The 20911-nt window shown below is 42.5% G+C and overlaps 1 protein-coding gene across 1 annotated transcript in view; it reads right to left on the reverse strand.

Moving 5' to 3' along the window:
* LOC124798140 (probable RNA polymerase II nuclear localization protein SLC7A6OS) overlaps positions 1–20911 on the reverse strand; it is a 71286-nt gene that overhangs the window by 14608 nt on the left and 35767 nt on the right. The window contains exon 3 of the mRNA XM_047261418.1: positions 13389–13556. Coding sequence (XP_047117374.1) covers positions 13389–13556 — 168 coding nt within the window. The remainder of the gene's footprint in view (positions 1–13388; positions 13557–20911) is intronic.

Genomic DNA, 20911 nt, shown 5'->3' on the forward strand with positions numbered 1-20911 from the left:
TCATCAATAAATCTGTACCAAACTTTGGGTTGGCAGACTTGGGTAACCAAGAAGGCTTCCTCTAAGCGACCCATGAATAGGTTGGCGTACGAGGGGGCCATCCTGGTACCCATGGCTGTTCCCTTTAATTGTTGGTATGTCTGGCCTTCAAAAGTGAAGAAGTTGTGGGTCAGGATGAAGCTGGCTAAGGTGATGAGGAAAGAGGTTTTAGGTAGGGTGGCAGGTGATCGGCGTGAAAGGAAATGCTCCATCGCAGCGAGGCCCTGGACGTGCGGAATATTTGTGTATAAGGACGTGGCATCAATGGTTACAAGGATGGTTTCCGGGGGTAACAGATTGGGTAAGGATTCCAGGCGTTCAAGGAAGTGGTTGGTGTCCTTGATGAAGGATGGGAGACTGCATGTAATGGGTTGAAGGTGTTGATCTACGTAGGCAGAGATACGTTCTGTGGGGGCTTGGTAACCAGCTACAATGGGGCGGCCGGGATGATTGGTAGCAACAGTACCTCCATTATGACAGCTGCCACCCATTCCACATCAAACGGTCCCTTCCCTACAGCCTAGGTCTTCGTGGCAAACGAATCTGCTCCAGTCCGGAATCCCTGAATCATTACACCAACAACCTGAAAACAGCTTTCGCATCCCGCAACTACCCTCCCGACCTGGTACAGAAGCAAATAACCAGAGCCACTTCCTCGTCCCCTCAAACCCAGAATCCCCCACAGAAGAACCACAAAAGTGCCCCACTTGTGACAGGATACTTTCCGGGACTGGACCAGACTCTGAATGTGGCTCTCCAGCAGGGATACGACTTCCTCAAATCCTGCCCTGAAATGAGATCCATCCTTCATGAAATCCTCCCCACTCCGCCAAGAGTGTCTTTCCGCCGTCCACCTAACCTTCGTAACCTGTTAGTTCATCCCTATGAAATCCCCAAACCACCTTCCCTACCCTCTGGCTCCTATCCTTGTAACCGCCCCCGATGCAAAACCTGTCCCATGCACCCTCCCACCACTACCTACTCCAGTCCTGTAACCCGGAAGGTGTACACGATCAAAGGCAGAGCCACGTGTGAAAGCACCCACGTGATTTACCAACTGACCTGTCTACACTGTGACGCATTCTATGTGGGAATGACCAGCAACAAACTGTCCATTCGCATGAATGGACACAGGCAGACAGTGTTTGTTGGTAATGAGGATCACCCTGTGGCTAAACATGCCTTGGTGCACGGCCAGCACATCTTGGCACAGTGTTACACCGTCCGGGTTATCTGGATACTTCCCACCAACACCAACCTATCCGAACTCCGGAGATGGGAACTTGCCCTTCAGTATATCCTCTCTTCTCGTCATCCGCCAGGCCTCAATCTCCGCTAATTTCAAGTTGCCGCCACTCATACCTCACCTGTCTTTCAACAACTTCTTTGCCTCTACACTTCTGCCTCGACTGACATCTCTGCCCAAACTCTTTGTCTTTAAATATGTCTGCTTGTGTCTGTATGTGTGGATGGATATGTGCGTGTGTGCGAGTGTATACCTGTCCTTTTTTCCCCCTAAGGTAAGTCTTTCCGCTCCCGGGATTGGAATGACTCCTTACCCTCTCCTTTAAAACCCACTTCCTTTCGTCTTCCCCTCTCCTTCCCTCTTTCCTGATGAGGCAACAATTTGTTGCGAAAGCTTGAATTTTGTGTGTATGTTTGTGTTTGTTTGTGTGTCTATCGACCTGCCAGCGTTTTTGTTCGGTAAGTCACCTCATCTTTGTATTTATATATAATTTTTCCCACGTGGAATGTTTCCTTCCATTATATTGATATCATTAATTTGAATCCAACAATTACGTTTGTTATTGTCACTGTTGCATTTCGAAATCTTTTCTGTCGTCTTATTTTCCTCTTTCTGTTTTTGCCAGTAGTTTCACTTTGGTTTCACTTTGAATTCACCTTCTCCTTTTTACCGTAATCTGCTATACTATTTTATCCCGCCTATATATATACTCAATAATACGTAACCCACTTCCAAACCATAACCAAAAAAATTTTTTGCCGCTTTCAGCACTACCGCCGCTATAATATCCACCGTTTTCTAGTTCACAAACAGCTCCTTTCACCTTTTAAACAACCATTTCGGCCAGTTCTAATAACTTTCGCTTTATTTCCATCTCCGTTTTTCCCACACCACTGATCATTTTTAGCCGCTTCCCACAGGTTTTAACGCGATTATTTCTTCGTCAGACAATTGTTAGTCTCATTTTCATAATCTGCCACCACAATACCACTCCTTTTAATATACTACACGCAGTTTTTTCGAAATTTTCCCGAATTTCTGCGTCCTTTAACGTGTTTTGGCGGCAACAACCACCTAACCTTTATGCACATCGTTATCTACCAACCCAAGTCCAACATAGCCCAGCTGTAACCAACACCTTTTCGCCTTTTTTCATTCCAGATCTCCTGTTTCTTTCCGGTTCACCTTTATCTCTCCCCATATATTTTTATTTTCATTTTCATTTCACCTCATGTTAACACTTTCCACCTTCTAATACCATGTCACCCTCACAACACCCCCACAATGACCCCATTAAGTTTTATTTACATTCCCTCCGCAAACATGCCTTCGCCCTAGCCAGATTACACTCCCATATTCTATTTTCTCAGGCTTGTCTGACATTTGGCATCACCCCCAAAGGCCTTACACTTAAAGTTCCCATCTCTGGCTGCAACCCTTCCTTCCATCAGTCCTTATACCAGTTCCAAACTGAACAATCCATTGCCCTCACCCACCTAATCCTTCACCTACACATCAACTCAGCCAATGAACACACCCGTCAACTCCTATCCTTAATAAAAGTCCTTAATCTTTCCTCTCCCACATCCACACCGGCTGTCCAGAGCATCCTCCTACAGGCCAACCGTAAATTAGAACAGCATGCCACCCTCCACCTCAAAAAACTATCCAATCTCCTGGTTTCCCACCTCCGGAAAGGCAACTCACTCACCCTTCACAACCTTTCCAGCAAACCTCAACCTCCTCTCATTGCACACAAACCCAGTCTCTCCCATCTACTCAATCTCCCACTTCCAGCTCCACTCCCTCCAAAACCTCAAAATTCCGATCAACACAATCTGGAACCACAACACCCTAATTCAGTAGTTAACCTTTCCTCCAAACCTCTCTCCCAATCCGAAACCTCTGTCCTATCCAAAGGCCTCACCTTCAGCCCCACTCCCAGATTCAACCAAACAGCCCTCGTCAAAGATTTACTGTCCTACACTCGTACTCTCTGCTGGAAGTATCACTTTGCCACGAAGAAAAATGATCCTAATCCTACTCCTAATGATCCGACTCCTCAAGACACCATTCAAATTGAACCCTGCCTGGAACAGTTCCGTCCTCCGTCACAGCGGGACCCACCTCCTCTTCCTCAAAATCACCCTCTCCAAACCTTCCAGGAATATCTGACTTCCAGCCTTGCATCTCAATCCTTCTTAAAAAACCTTAATCCTACACCCAACATCACCACTGCTGAAGCCCAGGCTATCCGTGATCTGAAGGCTGACCGATCCATCATCATTCTTCCGGCAGACAAGGGTTCCACGACCGTGGTACTTGATCGTCGGGAGTATGTGGCTGAGGGACTGCGTCAGCTTTCAGACAACACCACATACAAAGTTTGCCAAGGTAACCCCATTCCCGATGTCCAGGCGGAGCTTCAAGGAATCCTCAGAACCTTAGGCCCCCTGCAAAACCTTTCACCTGACTCCATCAACCTCCTGACCCCACCGACACCCCGCACCCCTACCTTCTACCTTCTTCCTAAAATCCACAAACCCAATCATCCCGGCCGCCCCATTGTAGCTGGTTACCAAGCCCCCACAGAACGTATCTCTGCCTACGTAGATCAACACCTTCAACCCATTACATGCAGTCTCCCATCCTTCATCAAGGACACCAACCACTTCCTTGAACGCCTGGAATCCTTACCCAATCTGTTACCCCCGGAAACCATCCTTGTAACCATTGATGCCACGTCCTTATACACAAATATTCCGCACGTCCAGGGCCTCGCTGCGATGGAGCATTTCCTTTCACGCCGATCACCTGCCACCCTACCTAAAACCTCTTTCCTCATCACCTTAGCCAGCTTCATCCTGACCCACAACTTCTTCACTTTTGAAGGCCAGACATACCAACAATTAAAGGGAACAGCCATGGGTACCAGGATGGCCCCCTCGTACGCCAACCTATTCATGGGTCGCTTAGAGGAAGCCTTCTTGGTTACCCAAGTCTGCCAACCCAAAGTTTGGTACAGATTTATTGATGACATCTTCATGATCTGGACTCACAGTGAAGAAGAACTCCAGAATTTCCTCTCCAACCTCAACTCCTTTGGTTCCATCAGTTTCACCTGGTCCTACTCCAAATCCCATGCCACTTTCCTTGACGTTGACCTCCACCTGTCCAATGGCCAACTTCACACGTCTGTCCACATCAAACCCACCAACAAGCAACAGTACCTCCATTATGACAGCTGCCACCCATTCCACATCAAACGGTCACTTCCCTACAGCCTAGGTCTTCGTGGCAAACGAATCTGCTCCAGTCCGGAATCCCTGAATCATTACACCAACAACCTGAAAACAGCTTTCGCATCCCGCAACTACCCTCCCGACCTGGTACAGAAGCAAATAACCAGAGCCACTTCCTCGTCCCCTCAAACCCAGAATCCCCCACAGAAGAACCACAAAAGTGCCCCACTTGTGACAGGATACTTTCCGGGACTGGACCAGACTCTGAATGTGGCTCTCCAGCAGGGATACGACTTCCTCAAATCCTGCCCTGAAATGAGATCCATCCTTCATGAAATCCTCCCCACTCCGCCAAGAGTGTCTTTCCGCCGTCCACCTAACCTTCGTAACCTGTTAGTTCATCCCTATGAAATCCCCAAACCACCTTCCCTACCCTCTGGCTCCTATCCTTGTAACCGCCCCCGATGCAAAACCTGTCCCATGCACCCTCCCACCACTACCTACTCCAGTCCTGTAACCCGGAAGGTGTACACGATCAAAGGCAGAGCCACGTGTGAAAGCACCCACGTGATTTACCAACTGACCTGTCTACACTGTGACGCATTCTATGTGGGAATGACCAGCAACAAACTGTCCATTCGCATGAATGGACACAGGCAGACAGTGTTTGTTGGTAATGAGGATCACCCTGTGGCTAAACATGCCTTGGTGCACGGCCAGCACATCTTGGCACAGTGTTACACCGTCCGGGTTATCTGGATACTTCCCACCAACACCAACCTATCCGAACTCCGGAGATGGGAACTTGCCCTTCAGTATATCCTCTCTTCTCGTCATCCGCCAGGCCTCAATCTCCGCTAATTTCAAGTTGCCGCCACTCATACCTCACCTGTCTTTCAACAACTTCTTTGCCTCTACACTTCTGCCTCGACTGACATCTCTGCCCAAACTCTTTGTCTTTAAATATGTCTGCTTGTGTCTGTATGTGTGGATGGATATGTGCGTGTGTGCGAGTGTATACCTGTCCTTTTTTCCCCCTAAGGTAAGTCTTTCCGCTCCCGGGATTGGAATGACTCCTTACCCTCTCCTTTAAAACCCACTTCCTTTCGTCTTCCCCTCTCCTTCCCTCTTTCCTGACGAGGCAACAATTTGTTGCGAAAGCTTGAATTTTGTGTGTATGTTTGTGTTTGTTTGTGTGTCTATCGACCTGCCAGCGTTTTTGTTCGGTAAGTCACCTCATCTTTGTATTTATATATAATTTTTCCCACGTGGAATGTTTCCTTCCATTATATTGATATCATTAATTTGAATCCAACAATTACGTTTGTTATTGTCACTGTTGCATTTCGAAATCTTTTCTGTCGTCTTATTTTCCTCTTTCTGTTTTTGCCAGTAGTTTCACTTTGGTTTCACTTTGAATTCACCTTCTCCTTTTTACCGTAATCTGCTATACTATTTTATCCCGCCTATATATATACTCAATAATACGTAACCCACTTCCAAACCATAACCAAAAAAATTTTTTGCCGCTTTCAGCACTACCGCCGCTATAATATCCACCGTTTTCTAGTTCACAAACAGCTCCTTTCACCTTTTAAACAACCATTTCGGCCAGTTCTAATAACTTTCGCTTTATTTCCATCTCCGTTTTTCCCACACCACTGATCATTTTTAGCCGCTTCCCACAGGTTTTAACGCGATTATTTCTTCGTCAGACAATTGTTAGTCTCATTTTCATAATCTGCCACCACAATACCACTCCTTTTAATATACTACACGCAGTTTTTTCGAAATTTTCCCGAATTTCTGCGTCCTTTAACGTGTTTTGGCGGCAACAACCACCTAACCTTTATGCACATCGTTATCTACCAACCCAAGTCCAACATAGCCCAGCTGTAACCAACACCTTTTCACCTTTTTTCATTCCAGATCTCCTGTTTCTTTCCGGTTCACCTTTATCTCTCCCCATATATTTTTATTTTCATTTTCATTTCACCTCATGTTAACACTTTCCACCTTCTAATACCATGTCACCCTCACAACACCCCCACAATGACCCCATTAAGTTTTATTTACATTCCCTCCGCAAACATGCCTTCGCCCTAGCCAGATTACACTCCCATATTCTATTTTCTCAGGCTTGTCTGACATTTGGCATCACCCCCAAAGGCCTTACACTTAAAGTTCCCATCTCTGGCTGCAACCCTTCCTTCCATCAGTCCTTATACCAGTTCCAAACTGAACAATCCATTGCCCTCACCCACCTAATCCTTCACCTACACATCAACTCAGCCAATGAACACACCCGTCAACTCCTATCCTTAATAAAAGTCCTTAATCTTTCCTCTCCCACATCCACACCGGCTGTCCAGAGCATCCTCCTACAGGCCAACCGTAAATTAGAACAGCATGCCACCCTCCACCTCAAAAAACTATCCAATCTCCTGGTTTCCCACCTCCGGAAAGGCAACTCACTCACCCTTCACAACCTTTCCAGCAAACCTCAACCTCCTCTCATTGCACACAAACCCAGTCTCTCCCATCTACTCAATCTCCCACTTCCAGCTCCACTCCCTCCAAAACCTCAAAATTCCGATCAACACAATCTGGAACCACAACACCCTAATTCAGTAGTTAACCTTTCCTCCAAACCTCTCTCCCAATCCGAAACCTCTGTCCTATCCAAAGGCCTCACCTTCAGCCCCACTCCCAGATTCAACCAAACAGCCCTCGTCAAAGATTTACTGTCCTACACTCGTACTCTCTGCTGGAAGTATCACTTTGCCACGAAGAAAAATGATCCTAATCCTATTCCTAATGATCCGACTCCTCAAGACACCATTCAAATTGAACCCTGCCTGGAACAGTTCCGTCCTCCGTCACAGCGGGACCCACCTCCTCTTCCTCAAAATCACCCTCTCCAAACCTTCCAGGAATATCTGACTTCCAGCCTTGCATCTCAATCCTTCTTAAAAAACCTTAATCCTACACCCAACATCACCACTGCTGAAGCCCAGGCTATCCGTGATCTGAAGGCTGACCGATCCATCATCATTCTTCCGGCAGACAAGGGTTCCACGACCGTGGTACTTGATCGTCGGGAGTATGTGGCTGAGGGACTGCGTCAGCTTTCAGACAACACCACATACAAAGTTTGCCAAGGTAGCCCCATTCCCGATGTCCAGGCGGAGCTTCAAGGAATCCTCAGAACCTTAGGCCCCCTGCAAAACCTTTCACCTGACTCCATCAACCTCCTGACCCCACCGACACCCCGCACCCCTACCTTCTACCTTCTTCCTAAAATCCACAAACCCAATCATCCCGGCCGCCCCATTGTAGCTGGTTACCAAGCCCCCACAGAACGTATCTATACATATATATATATATATATATATATATATATATATATATATATATATATATATATATATATCTGTGTGTGTGTGTGTGTGTGTGTGTGTGAGTGAGAGAGAGAGAGAGAGAGAGAGAGAGAGAGAGAGAGAGAGAGTGTATACCTGTCCTTTTTCCCCCTAAGGTAAGTCTTTCCGCTCCCGGGATTGGAATGACTCCTTACCCTCTCCCTTAACACCAACACCCTTTCATCTTTCCCCATCCTTCCCTCTTTCCTGATGAAGCAACCTTGGGTTGCAAAAGCTTGAAATTTGTGTGCGAGTTTGTGTGTTTTTTATTGTACCAGCACTTTCTCATTTGTTAAGTCACAGCATCTTTGTTTTTTAAATCATTAATTAATTTCCTTTTTGCTGAGCACCAGGCTAGATCACTAATCAATCCAAATCACACCTCTTCATTGTAACAAGTCTTCTAGTCCTGGACATGGACACTACATCTGAATAACAAAGAGAGAGAGGGGGAAAATAATGTGCTGAATTACTGGTAGTGAGCCTTACATTTTGTATGATCTAGTGCATTGTACAATACAAGTGGAAGGAATTACATTAAAATCATTCCTCCTGGTCACTGAAAGGCACTTTAACTGTTTCTGAATGTTTACAGGAGCATTGTCAAATGTTTCCATATGTCTTTTATCTTCACATACTGTGCATTTGGTGCTTACATTCATACCTCTGCTTCTTCAGTTCTGTAGTAAGCTAGTAATTAATCATAAAATTTTGTGATTATGTGTTCGGTCATTTAATGAATAAGAACAATTCTGGAACTCTGCTTTGCAATGTGTATAAACTAATCAATACGACTCGGCAAATGAATAGCACTAAAAGTAACCAATCAACACACACTTAAATTTATAGCTACAATGTACAAGACACTGTGTGCATGGAATTTTTTTTTAATGAGAAACAGGATTAAAAACGAACAATGGAAATCCCAGAGTAGAATAACAAAAATCCCAGAATGGAATAACAACAATATCAAAAGGATAGATTGCTACTCACCACTTTGAGATGTCAAATCACAGACAGGCACAACAAAAAAGAATATTAGAAATATTTTTACTTTCAAACAAAGTCCTTCATCAGAAACAGAACTATCACATATTCACACAACTCGCATACACATGGCTACTGTCTCCTGGTGCTAAGATCAGAAACAGGAGTAAAATACAAAATACACTTTTAACAAAATATGATCAGAGCATACTATCACTCTTACGACCCCTCAGAAAATTGGACAACCTGGGAGCAATTACATGAAAATGAGTGTAACAGAATGATGGAAAGACTACAACTGACCGACTGCTGTTAAAGTTGCAAATAAGCAGTCAATATTAGTACGAGAAAGCTCTATACACAACACTCAGAACTGCCAAAGAATAAGAGACTGCACAACAGTGTAAAGTATATCTTCAAGATAAGGTGGTGATAACATAGTCAACAAAATGTGTCCAAAAATCATGTGACACAGTAATATAGATACAAGGTATGCTGGAAAGCAAGCTAGGGCCTGTGGGTTACAGGTTACCATATGTGGCGTCCTTCTATCAGTGGTATACAGAATGTCAATATGGGGTGCATGGGTCACACGCGGCAAAACAGTATCCACATTTATTTTTCACACTCTGCGTTAGGCTGCATGGTAAAAGCTTGCAATAAAGTATCAAACTATTGAACAATCTGCATGTCAGCAATGGTTAGTGGTGCTTGAGTTAGCTTAGAGCATCTCATGTAGGATTAATCAGATTTAAGTGCACGTAAAGAGTTATATATTATCAAACATGTGATGCATTCACGTTGCATGTACTCAGCCTTATCATGCACCAGATGGAATCCTGGACTGCATGCACCACAAAAAGACTGCAGGATTTCGTCTGTATTATTACAAATATCACAATACCCCACAGAATACATTCAGTGGCATATGTGCTCTTGATCTAACACTGTCCCATATATTGCCGATTCCCTCTTACCTGTGCTATTCCACAATGGTGGCATGGTTGTAACATAACTCAAGAACGTGCTAGAGTAAAAAACTGGAAGAATAGCTTTTCAGGCCAAATCACAACAAATCTGTGAGCAGGACATTATTCCACTGTTCTTGAACTATCTCATGATAGGCAAAACATCACATTAGTCCAAGCCACCAGATACCTTTTTTGTGTGGAAATGCATCTGGTGGATCACTGAACATACAGAGTAACTTCACAAAGCAGACACTACACAGTTCAATGGAGGAGTGTAGATCAGAGACTGGCACAAGATCACCAACCAAGGCAGGTGCCATGCTGGCTGTGCTCAAGGCAAAATAACAATACTGGGACTTAGTTACAGCAATCACTCAACATAGTCCATACTCGCATTTGATATAAACAAGGCGTATGAACAACTTAGTGGATAAAGTCAGAAAGCCCATTCGGCTGTTTGCAGATAAGATGATGCTGTTGTGAAGTGGCTGACATTTCGTAAAGCAACATATTTGCACCAATGAAGGGCACAACCCATTGTGGTCTGATTTCATAATTAGTGATAAGACACTAGAAACTGTCAAAGTTGTCAAACATCTAAGAGTACATATTTGTAATGAGATTAATGGAATGACCACATAAAATTAGTTGTAGCAAAAACTATGAGGAGATAGCTTACCCTTGTTCAGCAAATCTTTGAAATTTCTGTTCAGTTTGGGACCCTTACCAGATGGGATTAATAAAAAAAACAGAAATAAAAAAGTAGCTTACTTCATCGCAAGTTTGTGTTGTAATCATGAAAGTGTCATGGAAATGCACATCCAACTACAGTGTCAGATGCTACAAGAGAGGCATTTTGCATATTGGAGAGATTTGCTACTAATGCTGAGAATGTACATTTTAAGACAGAGTTAAGCAATATTTTACTTCCTCCCATATTTATCTTGTGAAATAATAGCAACAGTAAAAGTGGAGAAATTTACTAACAGTCATTTTTCTCACATGTCACTGCGAAAGCATCAGGAAAAGAAGGGAAGTGAGATTCAGCTGCTACCACACATCGTAAGACAGTTAGTGCAGTATAAATTTAGATCTCGATGAATGTTTATGAACTTTTCTTTGCTGACAATGCAAGTGCCATCATAAGCCTTGAAAATGCAAATCATATTTTCTTAAAAATTAATAACTGGTTCTCTAAAAATGGGCTTTTGCTGAAACTAGGTAAAAAAACAATACATGCAACTCGGCATTGCAGAAGGCCTAACTACACCTTTGGAAATAACACATGACGACAAATTACTAAACTAAACAGAATATATTGATAAGACCCAAACTGGATGTTACAACTTACATGCCTTCTTAAATATCTAAGCTCTGCAAATTTTGTGTTATGGATAATATCCAATTTTGGCGATTGAAATGTAAAAATTTTGATTTTTCTTTTCTTATTTTTATTCTTTAAAGTCTTACAGCCACCATATTCTGGGGTAAATAGTCATGAAGAAAAGGTGTTTGTTACACAGAAGTGTGTAATAAGAATAATATGAGGTGCTCACTCTTGAGCCACTTGTAGACAGCTCTTAAAACAATAGGGAATACTGATAACAGCCTCATAGTACACTTTCTCGCTTACGACTTTTGTTGTCAACAATCAATCACAGTTTGAAAATAACAGTAATATTCATAAATACAGCAATACATAGAGAAATTATTTACACTATCCATCACTCGGCCTTAGTATGGCACAGAAAAAAGTGAAGTATTTAGCTGTAAAAAAGCTTTGATCATTTATTGAGTAATGTAAAGAATATAATGGACAATAAAATTAATTTCAAGCACAAACTGAAAACATATTTGCTTGACAATTTCTTCTACTCCATAGAAAATTAGTAGTGTGATATGTGGGTATCAGTGACAATCACTGTGTTATTACTGTATGAATTAAGAAATGTATAGGTGCATAAAATCTGGAGAGAACTGCATCAAGAAGTAAGACTGTGTACTGTGTTGTTGTTCTGGTCTTCAGTCCACATACTGGTTTGATGCAGCTCTCCATGCTACTCTATCCTGTGCAAGCGTCTTCATCTCCTAGTACCTACCGCAACCTACATTCTTCTGAATCTGCTTAGTGTATTCATCTCTTGGTCTCCCACTACGATTTTTACCCTCCACGCTGCCCTCCAATGCTCAATTTGTGATCCCTTGATGCCTCAGAACATGTCCTACCAACCGGTCCATTCTTCTTGTCAAGTTGTGCCACAAACTCATCTTCTTCCCAATTCTATTCAATAACTCCTCATTAGTTATGTGATCTACCCATCTAATGGCTCTGAGCACTATGGGACTCAACTGCTTACGCATCTAATCTTCAGCATTCTTCTGTAGCACCACATTTCGAAAGCTTCTATTCTCTTCTTGTCCAAACTATTTATAGTCCATGTTTCATTTCCATACATGGCTACACTCCATACAAATACTTTCAGAAACGACTTCCTGACAAATCTATACTCAAGGTTAACAAATTTCTCTCCTTCAGAAATGCTTTCCTTGCCATTGCCAGTCTACATTTTATATATTCTCTACTTCAACCATCATCAGTTATTTTGCTCCCCAAAGAGCAAAACTCATTTACTACTTTAAGTGTCTCATTTCCTAATCTAATTCCCTCAGTATCACCTGATTTAATTTGACTACATTCCATTATCCTCGTTTTGCTGTTGTTGATGTTCATCTTATATCCTCCTTTCAAGACACTGTCCATTGCATTCAGCTGCTCTTCCAGGTCCGACTGTGTAACTGTACAGGCAATATTGTACGACAAGTTCTGTAAAGCTAGCAATAATTAATTCTCAAGTACTGGTATTGGTACAAAAGTATTTACTACCTTTATAACAATATAATGAAAGAATAGTTGCTACTCGCCATATAGCGGAGATGATGAGTCGCAGAAAGGCACAACAAAAAGACTGTCAGGATCTTAGCTTTTGGCCAACAAGGCCTTTGTCAAAAATAGACAGCATACACACAGACACATAAATGCAGCTCACACACAGATGTCAGTCTCTGGCAGCTGGAGCCAGAGACTGTGGTCATCTGTGTGTGAGCTGCATTTGTGTGTGTGTGTGGGGGGGAGGGGGGGGGGGGGCGCACGCGCGCTTTCTATTTCTGACAAAGTCCTTGTTGGTTGAAAGCTACGTTTCCGACAGTCTTTTTGTATGGTGAGTAGCAACTCTCCTTTACATTATATTGTTACATTTCATCCTGGATTTTCCATTATTTTATTTATTACCTTTCCTTGTCATTTTTATTGTGCACACATTATTTTCAGATTTTGTAAGCAACAAATTCAGGTTTCAGTGGTACACAACTGCTATTGCAAATGCATATTTTACTGTGCAACAAGAATGGATATTAGTGACAAAATTCCTCACACAAGAAACCAAACATAATCTGCATGGCATGCTTACAAAGGACAATTACAGACCTCTGATGGTGTAGTATGATCTTTATTCCTCTCTGGTGGACTTTTTTCAATATCAACCACTGTTATCATTTGACTCCCTTCCTTTTCTCCAGATCCAGCTGCTTCTGTGGGCGGTGACTTCTCATCGTCTGTGTCAGCTGTGTTAAGTGCTCTGAAGCAGTTCACAACCTGGGAAGATTTGAATCAGCATAAATATAAAGCATCCCAAGAAGATTTCTTGCAATATTAGAAGTGAGCACCTGTGACACAGTTTATATGGCAAGAAAAGGCAGAAGCCACACACGGAAGGATGCCTACAAAACTCAGAAAAGAGGATTTCAAACTCACAACTGAGGATAATCGCTAAAAAGTAGAACAGTATTATGATCACAAGAGAAAAGAATACTAACAAATCATAAGATTGCTTATTAAGAAACAATTACACACACACACACACACACACATACACACACACACTTTTGTTAAATACAGTTTAGTAATTTGTTTATTCATTCAATGGTGGCCTAAAGAAACACGTTGAAAACAGTGTGATCGATACCAATAGTTCAGTGCACTACACTGAGATGATATAACATATCAAATTTACACTTGATGATCAGTCTATTTCAATAGCATTCTAGCATTCACAAGATTCCCATTATAGGACTCAGAGAAGCATGTTCTTGCTACTCAGTGGGAAACCACAAAGTCTTTTCATGTGTGTCTCTGATGACTGTGTACTAACCCAAGCATTTGTTGTTCTTTCTAAGCAATAATTCGAACAGAAAGTGCAGGACAAAGAAGGTAACACCCAATAGAATGGTACAGATATACTGACCATCAATTAATCACATGCAGCATGGTTATCAATAACACCATTATTCGAGTATAAATGGTTTCCAATTCCACTTTACGCTGCATGATCATTGTTAGTGTAGAGGGAGGTGGCATCGACAGTGACGAGCAGGGTGCCAGGTGGTAAAGGAACAAGAGCGTTGTTCATCACTGTTGATACTGCCTCCCTCTAAATTAACATCCCCAATGACCATGGCCTTGCTGCTATTGAACACTACCTTTTCCAACACTGAACTGTCTCCAAACTTACAACATCCTTCCTTGTCACTATCATAAGTTATATCCTCACTCATAATTACTTTCCCATTGAATATATCACCTATGCTAACCTACCATAGGCATGGCAGCTGCCATTTACTCCACACCTAGAAGTCCCTTCCGAAAAGCCTGGCCAATTGTGGTCTTCGCACCTGTAGTGACAACCAGCCCCTCTCGAAATATGCCAAGAGTCTCTCTGAGGCCTTGACAGATCAAAGTTACCCTCCCAACCATGTCCAGAAACAGATATCCTGCCTCATCTCATCAGTCACCTACCACACCCCACATACCTACAGTCCAGCCAATGACAAATGAGCTGTGACTTCTGAAATTTTCCCGGCGTATTTCTTCTTCTAATAATTTCCGGGTATGCAGCCGGATCCCGTCGACAATCTGCCACGATATTTCGGCCCAGAGACGTCTGGCCATCATCAGGTGAGTACACAACTACTGAAGAGCCCAGGTGCATTCAGCATAAATACCGCGACTGCACCTGGGCTCTTCAGTAGTTGTGTACTCACCTGATGATGGCCGGACGTCTCTGGGCCGAAATATCGTGGCAGAATGTCGACGGGATCCGGGTGCATACCCGGAAATTATTAGAAGACAAATGAGCTCTTTTCTCATGACTCAGTACCACCCAGGACTAGAGCAACAGAATCACATTCTCTGCCGGGGTTTTTGAATACCTCTCATCCTGCTCTAAAATAATGTATATCCTCCACATTGCTCCCACAGTAGCATTCAGCTGCCCATCCAACCTACGCAACGTCCTTGTCCATCCATACATCCATACATTCATGGCTCATATCACTGCAATACACCCTGATGCAAGACTTATCTCACACATTCTCCCACTTCCACCTACACCTACTGTGGTCTGATCACAGGCATCTCCTACCCCATCAAAGGCAGGACCACCTGTGAAAGCAGCCATTTGATCTAAAAACTTAGATGCAACCACTGTGTCACATTCTATGGGGTCATGACAACTAACAAGCAGTCCACATAAATGGCCACCTCTAAACTGTGGTCAAGAGACAGCTGGACCACCTAGTCGCTGAACAAGTGGCCCAAAACAATGTGCACCATTTTCATGACTGCTTCACAGTGAGTGCCATCTGGATTCTTCCCAGAAACACCAGCTTTTCTAAAACACACAGATGGGAACTCTCCCTACAACATAGCCCATGTTCCCGTAATTCCCTTGGCTCAACCTTCGCTAGTCACCATCCTTGACCTGTCCCTTGCCTGCTCCCACTCCAGTATCACACGTGTCTCCTATCCCACCAATGCACCTAAACAGTTCTTTCCTCTTCCCTCAACTCTCATCCCCCCCCCCCCCCCCCCGTCCTATCAGCATAGCACAGCCTCCCAATGCTGCACCTAGCAGTCCTATCCTGCCCTCATCATGTCCCTGCAGGCTTCCATTGGCAGTACTAGCATCTTCCTCCATCACTATCCTGCTTACCCTACCCACCCCTACCTCATGCCTCTTTGTTACACCCACTACCGAACCCAACTAGATTTCTGGCCACGTGACACATAGTCACAATTGGACCTTATCACCTGGTAAAAGTGGCTCTGTGTGTGTGTGTGTGTGTGTGTGTGTGTGTGTGTGTGTGTGTGTGTGTGTTTTGCCGTGTGAATATGTGTGAGCTTTTTTTTTTACTTCTGAAGAAGAAATTTGCCCAAAAGCTGAAAATGTAAGACAGAGATATCAAAACCATATTTTGAACTGGAAAATATTTCCAGGGGCAGAAGCATAAGCGGAACATAATTTATTGAATATAAACCACACATTACAAGTGAAGAAATTGAAAAAAAGGTGGAAATTAAAGAGATGGCAGCTGGGTAAGTTTACAGACCCAGAGGTTACTGAGAATTTCAAAGAGAGCATTAGAAACTGACTGACTGAAACAGGGCAAAGAAACACAATAACTTATGAGTGAGTGGCCTTGAGAGATGAAATAGTGAATGCAGCAGAGGAGCAAAGAGGCAAAGTCCCACAGAAATCCTTTGATAACATACAATATATTCAATCAAACTTATGAAATTAGAAAATATAAAAATGCTATAAATGAAGCAGGGAAAAGACAATACAGATGTCAAAAAAAGTGAGACTGACTGGAAGTGCAAAATGGCAAAGCAGAAGCAGGAAAGGCTAGATGAGAAATACAAGGATGTAGAAGAATGCATAACCAAAGAAGATTGACACTGCCTACAGCAAAATTACAGACACCTTTGGAGAAAGGAGGAACACCCATCTAACAAAGAGTTTAGATTACAAACAACTGTTAAGCAAAGAGGGGAAAGGTGTAAGAGAAATGAAACTGGAGGCAATATTATAGGCAGGGAAGAGGCAGTAAATGAAGAGGAGTTCAGAGATATGATACCATGAAAATAAATTGTCAGAGGGCTGAAAGATCTTTGTGGAAACAAGGCCCGTGAAGTAGAGAAAATACCCTCAGAATTACCAAGATCCTACGGAGGGGCCCAGCTGATACGCATAATATATGCAACAGGCAACCTCACTAAGAATTTAATAATTCCTATTCCAAAGAAGGCAGGTTCTTACAAGTGTGAACATTACCAAATTACATTGCAGGCCAGAAAACCTCGATCACATACCAGAATGATAAATTGTATCTTAGGTAATTTTCTGTGTCAACTGTGCCGCACAGAACTTGTCGTGAAGAACTGCATTGCATCAGCAACACCTTCCATGATAAACGAACAGAATCCTGCAAACAATGGGTTAGAGAGCTAAACAGAGAGGTCATCAACCTGCAAGCACTGACTTACCAACAACAAATGTGGTATTTAGTCTCACTGCGGTGAAGCCCCCTTCCTTCTGGTCGGAGAATCCAGTATTGTGATTTGCCTAACTTGAGTGTCAATTTGTTTTGGTCAACAGCAAACTCAAACAGAACTAAATCTAGTTATGTGGTGGCTCCACATAACAAGCTAATGGCTATGGAGGTACACAACAGCCTAGCTTCACTGCCAAGCATTGAAAAATACATATCCATCAAGCATGCACATGTAAGATGTCATATAGTCAGAAGCCAAATGACTTGAAAAATTGCTCTGCGCAAAAGAACTAGGCAATCACACACCGTCTCAACTACTGTGTTGTCTTTGCACACTCATAGGCAACACAATTAATGATGATATTCTACGGAATACACAGTTGTCACACTTGCCTGGGGATGTACAAAAATTAGTCATACTTTGTGCTGGTGACCTCTACGTTCTTGATCAAACTGCACTGAGCAAATTATCAAAACGTATTCTTCCACAGGCTTCGCAACCATCTTCACCAGCACAAAGTCCTCTGGGTGCACAACAAGTGCAAGTAACTGAACCATCTAAGCGAATTGTGGCCCTTCAAATGTGGCACTCCACACACACCTAGTGATGGCAACATTTTCCAGCAGAAAGAAGTGTTTGCCAACCAGGGAGGATATCAGAGGTATCACAGAAAATTTGGAGCTGTGGCTCGGCCATGTCAACCACCCTGTGACACGGAAAATGTTGCCAGACATCAGTAGTGATGGCAGCTGTTTTCAAACTGGACAGCAATCAACTGTTCATAATAGAGCACTCTATGAAGCTACAATTCCTCATTGGTACAAGCGCTGATGCCTCAGTTTATTCTTCTTCACATCTTTCACAGCAAAGTATCAATGACAGTCACCTGTATGCTGCAAAAGGATCTTCCGTGAAGACCTACAAGAATGTCACCTTACCTCCAAATTTCAATTTTTGAAATTAATTCATATGGAAATATATAGTCATCAATGTGCTATACCTGATCACTGTAGCATATTTCTTATAGTTTTATGGCCCTCCCACAGATCTTTGCCACCAATGCTTGCTTGACTCTACAACACAGCTGCCTGGTCTTGGACACCTACACCACATAAACAATGTTGGCTACAAAGTGCTGGTAACCCACCATCTAAAGTCCTGTTACGCCAGTTCCCTGGAGTCATCCATGTGTCACCTATCCCAGCACCAGTAAGACATTCAATAGTTTGTCACATTGGCACCAGACCTGACCATCAGTCCACACAAGACCTTGCATCTTCCTCCATACACACTAAAGTCCGCAATGCCAGAGCTATCTTTTATGTTGACACAAGACATCAATTGCACTTCAGATAGCAGTTGGACTCACAATTCCATGTTGTCTCTAAGAAGAGCAATGGGTGGCAGTCTTGTGACGAGTTTTACTAAAATACCTTCTTCCTTTATGTCAAACAAATTCACTGATAAATTTACTGCTTAAACCGATTATTTTTTAATTGATCTCAAATTCAAATCCACAGATATTTTAAAATAATTTTTCCTACCTAGTATTCTGCAGGGACCTTTTTCTTCTAAAAGTACACAAGCATACAACCATCACTCTCTAGCATTAATCTATCCAATTCTAGCTCTTTCCCCAGACTCAGCTGATTCATCATTCATCATCAAGCATTTGTGAAAGACTGTCTCTTATCATCAAAGCTGTTATTTGTGAGCATTCTAATTTAATTTTCAGACTCAAAGGCACTACAATATAGTTCTTTCCTTACAGTTTTACATTTTGATATAGGTTTATTTGCCCCCGCCCTCTTTTTTTTTTTTTTTTTGCAGAAGTTTGATGTTTCCTTAATGTTTCTCTTTACTTTCTCTCAGAGTATTTCTTGTTTTTCAAGAGTATCTGTGGCTATTTTGCTTCCTTCATTTTGTATGCCTACAACTTTTTCTTGTTGCAGCCTTGAGATACAGTTGAACTTGTTCTGGTGAACCCAATATGGTGCTAGATTTTGTATTACTAAGTGTCCTATTTCACCTGAAGTCACACTGCCACTCTACTGGCTATGCTTCCTGATATTGAACGACCTGTAAAAGCGGATTGCCTAAAGATTGTTTCATCCTTATTCCTTTTATTAAAATGAATATTAAGAATCTCAATAGACTTTTTGTAAACTTTCTGTGCTGGCTTCAGCTGCTGATGTTTCAGCCGGCACAGCTTTTATTGGGCTTGGGGGACAGCAATGTAAGAACCCAAAAGTCTCCGTCTGTCAATACATCTCTGTCAATAGAACATATGCTCATTTTCTTGAAACCAGTGACAATGTTACAATGTATGAGAGTAAATCTGGCCATCGGATTCTGAAACACTTTGATGTAAAATCTGTCACTAACCAGATGGATTTGCTGCACAAATGGTTCCAGGAGGAGACCATTTAAGAACAAAGCTTTTGATGTTAACTCTCAGAAAAATAAGCATTGAAGGAACATGGTTCCTGAGAGCATAGCATAGCATAGAGCAATGCAGTTAGCATTACTAAGTGTCCTATTTCACCAGAAGTCACACTGCCAATCTGTTTTACTCCTCTCGGGGCAACTACTTTACTAGGTTTTTGATTAGTTGTCACACCTGTTTCATCTGAATTCCAAATACAGTGTGGTGGAAAGGGCCTAATCGCCACCGCAAAGTCTCTAGACTCCCTTTTTTGTAAGTCAGTACATCATTTTTGCAATGGGCTTTATGTACTCTACTAAACTTAATTCTTCAGCACCATTAACCACCTTTTTGGTATCATACTTGATATCATAAGACTATTCATCAGTGCCAGATTTCTCAAATGATTGGAAATGTCAAACAAGTATACTGACTGTGACATTGTTAATTTTACAGGCGTCTCTGATAGAAATCTTGTTCTCTCCTGGAGAACTGATGGCTTTCACAGCTTTATCAGTAGTTTCTGTATCATCAGGGACTTTTTGTCTCTTTTATGTCCTGGAATTGCAACCTGCAACACAACACCACAAAATAACAACATCTTGTATCTTGAATCACTGATCCAAAGTACATGATGTGTTTGGGAGTTGATGTAGAAGACAGTGCAGTTTGCAATGGAAATCTGAACTACTACTTTCAGTTTAGTTTTAAATTTACAAACTATGTGTGGGATTACTGACCAGATCATACAGAATGAAGTAGGGTACATGATGTATTCTTCAACCTTAGCAAAAGTCATCAAAAACCAAAAACTAAACACAAAAAACACATGCAGTTGCTCAGCACAAGGACAGACTGGCAGAGTGCCCCGGTGAGTAATGCATGAATCACTTCAACTCTTGCACTCTATGTGGCAGCACATTCTGAACCAAGTGAACCATGGTACAGCACGACTAAGGTACAAAGTCTCCTCTACACAGTTTCTTGGGCTTGACAAAATTTTACTGATGTTTTGACGTGCCTCTCAATAAATTCCTTTAAGGTTTGCCTAAATATGGAAACATGCTATAGTGGACTGATGGAAAGCATCTTTTGCCAGAGTGAAAACTGTGATTACAGTAGCTGCATTATCAGTTCAGCCCGCTCTTGATGCACCTCTTTCAGGTGTTGTTGTTGTGGTCTTCAGTCTGAA

Source organism: Schistocerca piceifrons, chromosome 5, assembly GCF_021461385.2.
Source record: "Schistocerca piceifrons isolate TAMUIC-IGC-003096 chromosome 5, iqSchPice1.1, whole genome shotgun sequence".
NCBI lineage: Eukaryota > Metazoa > Arthropoda > Insecta > Orthoptera > Acrididae > Schistocerca > Schistocerca piceifrons.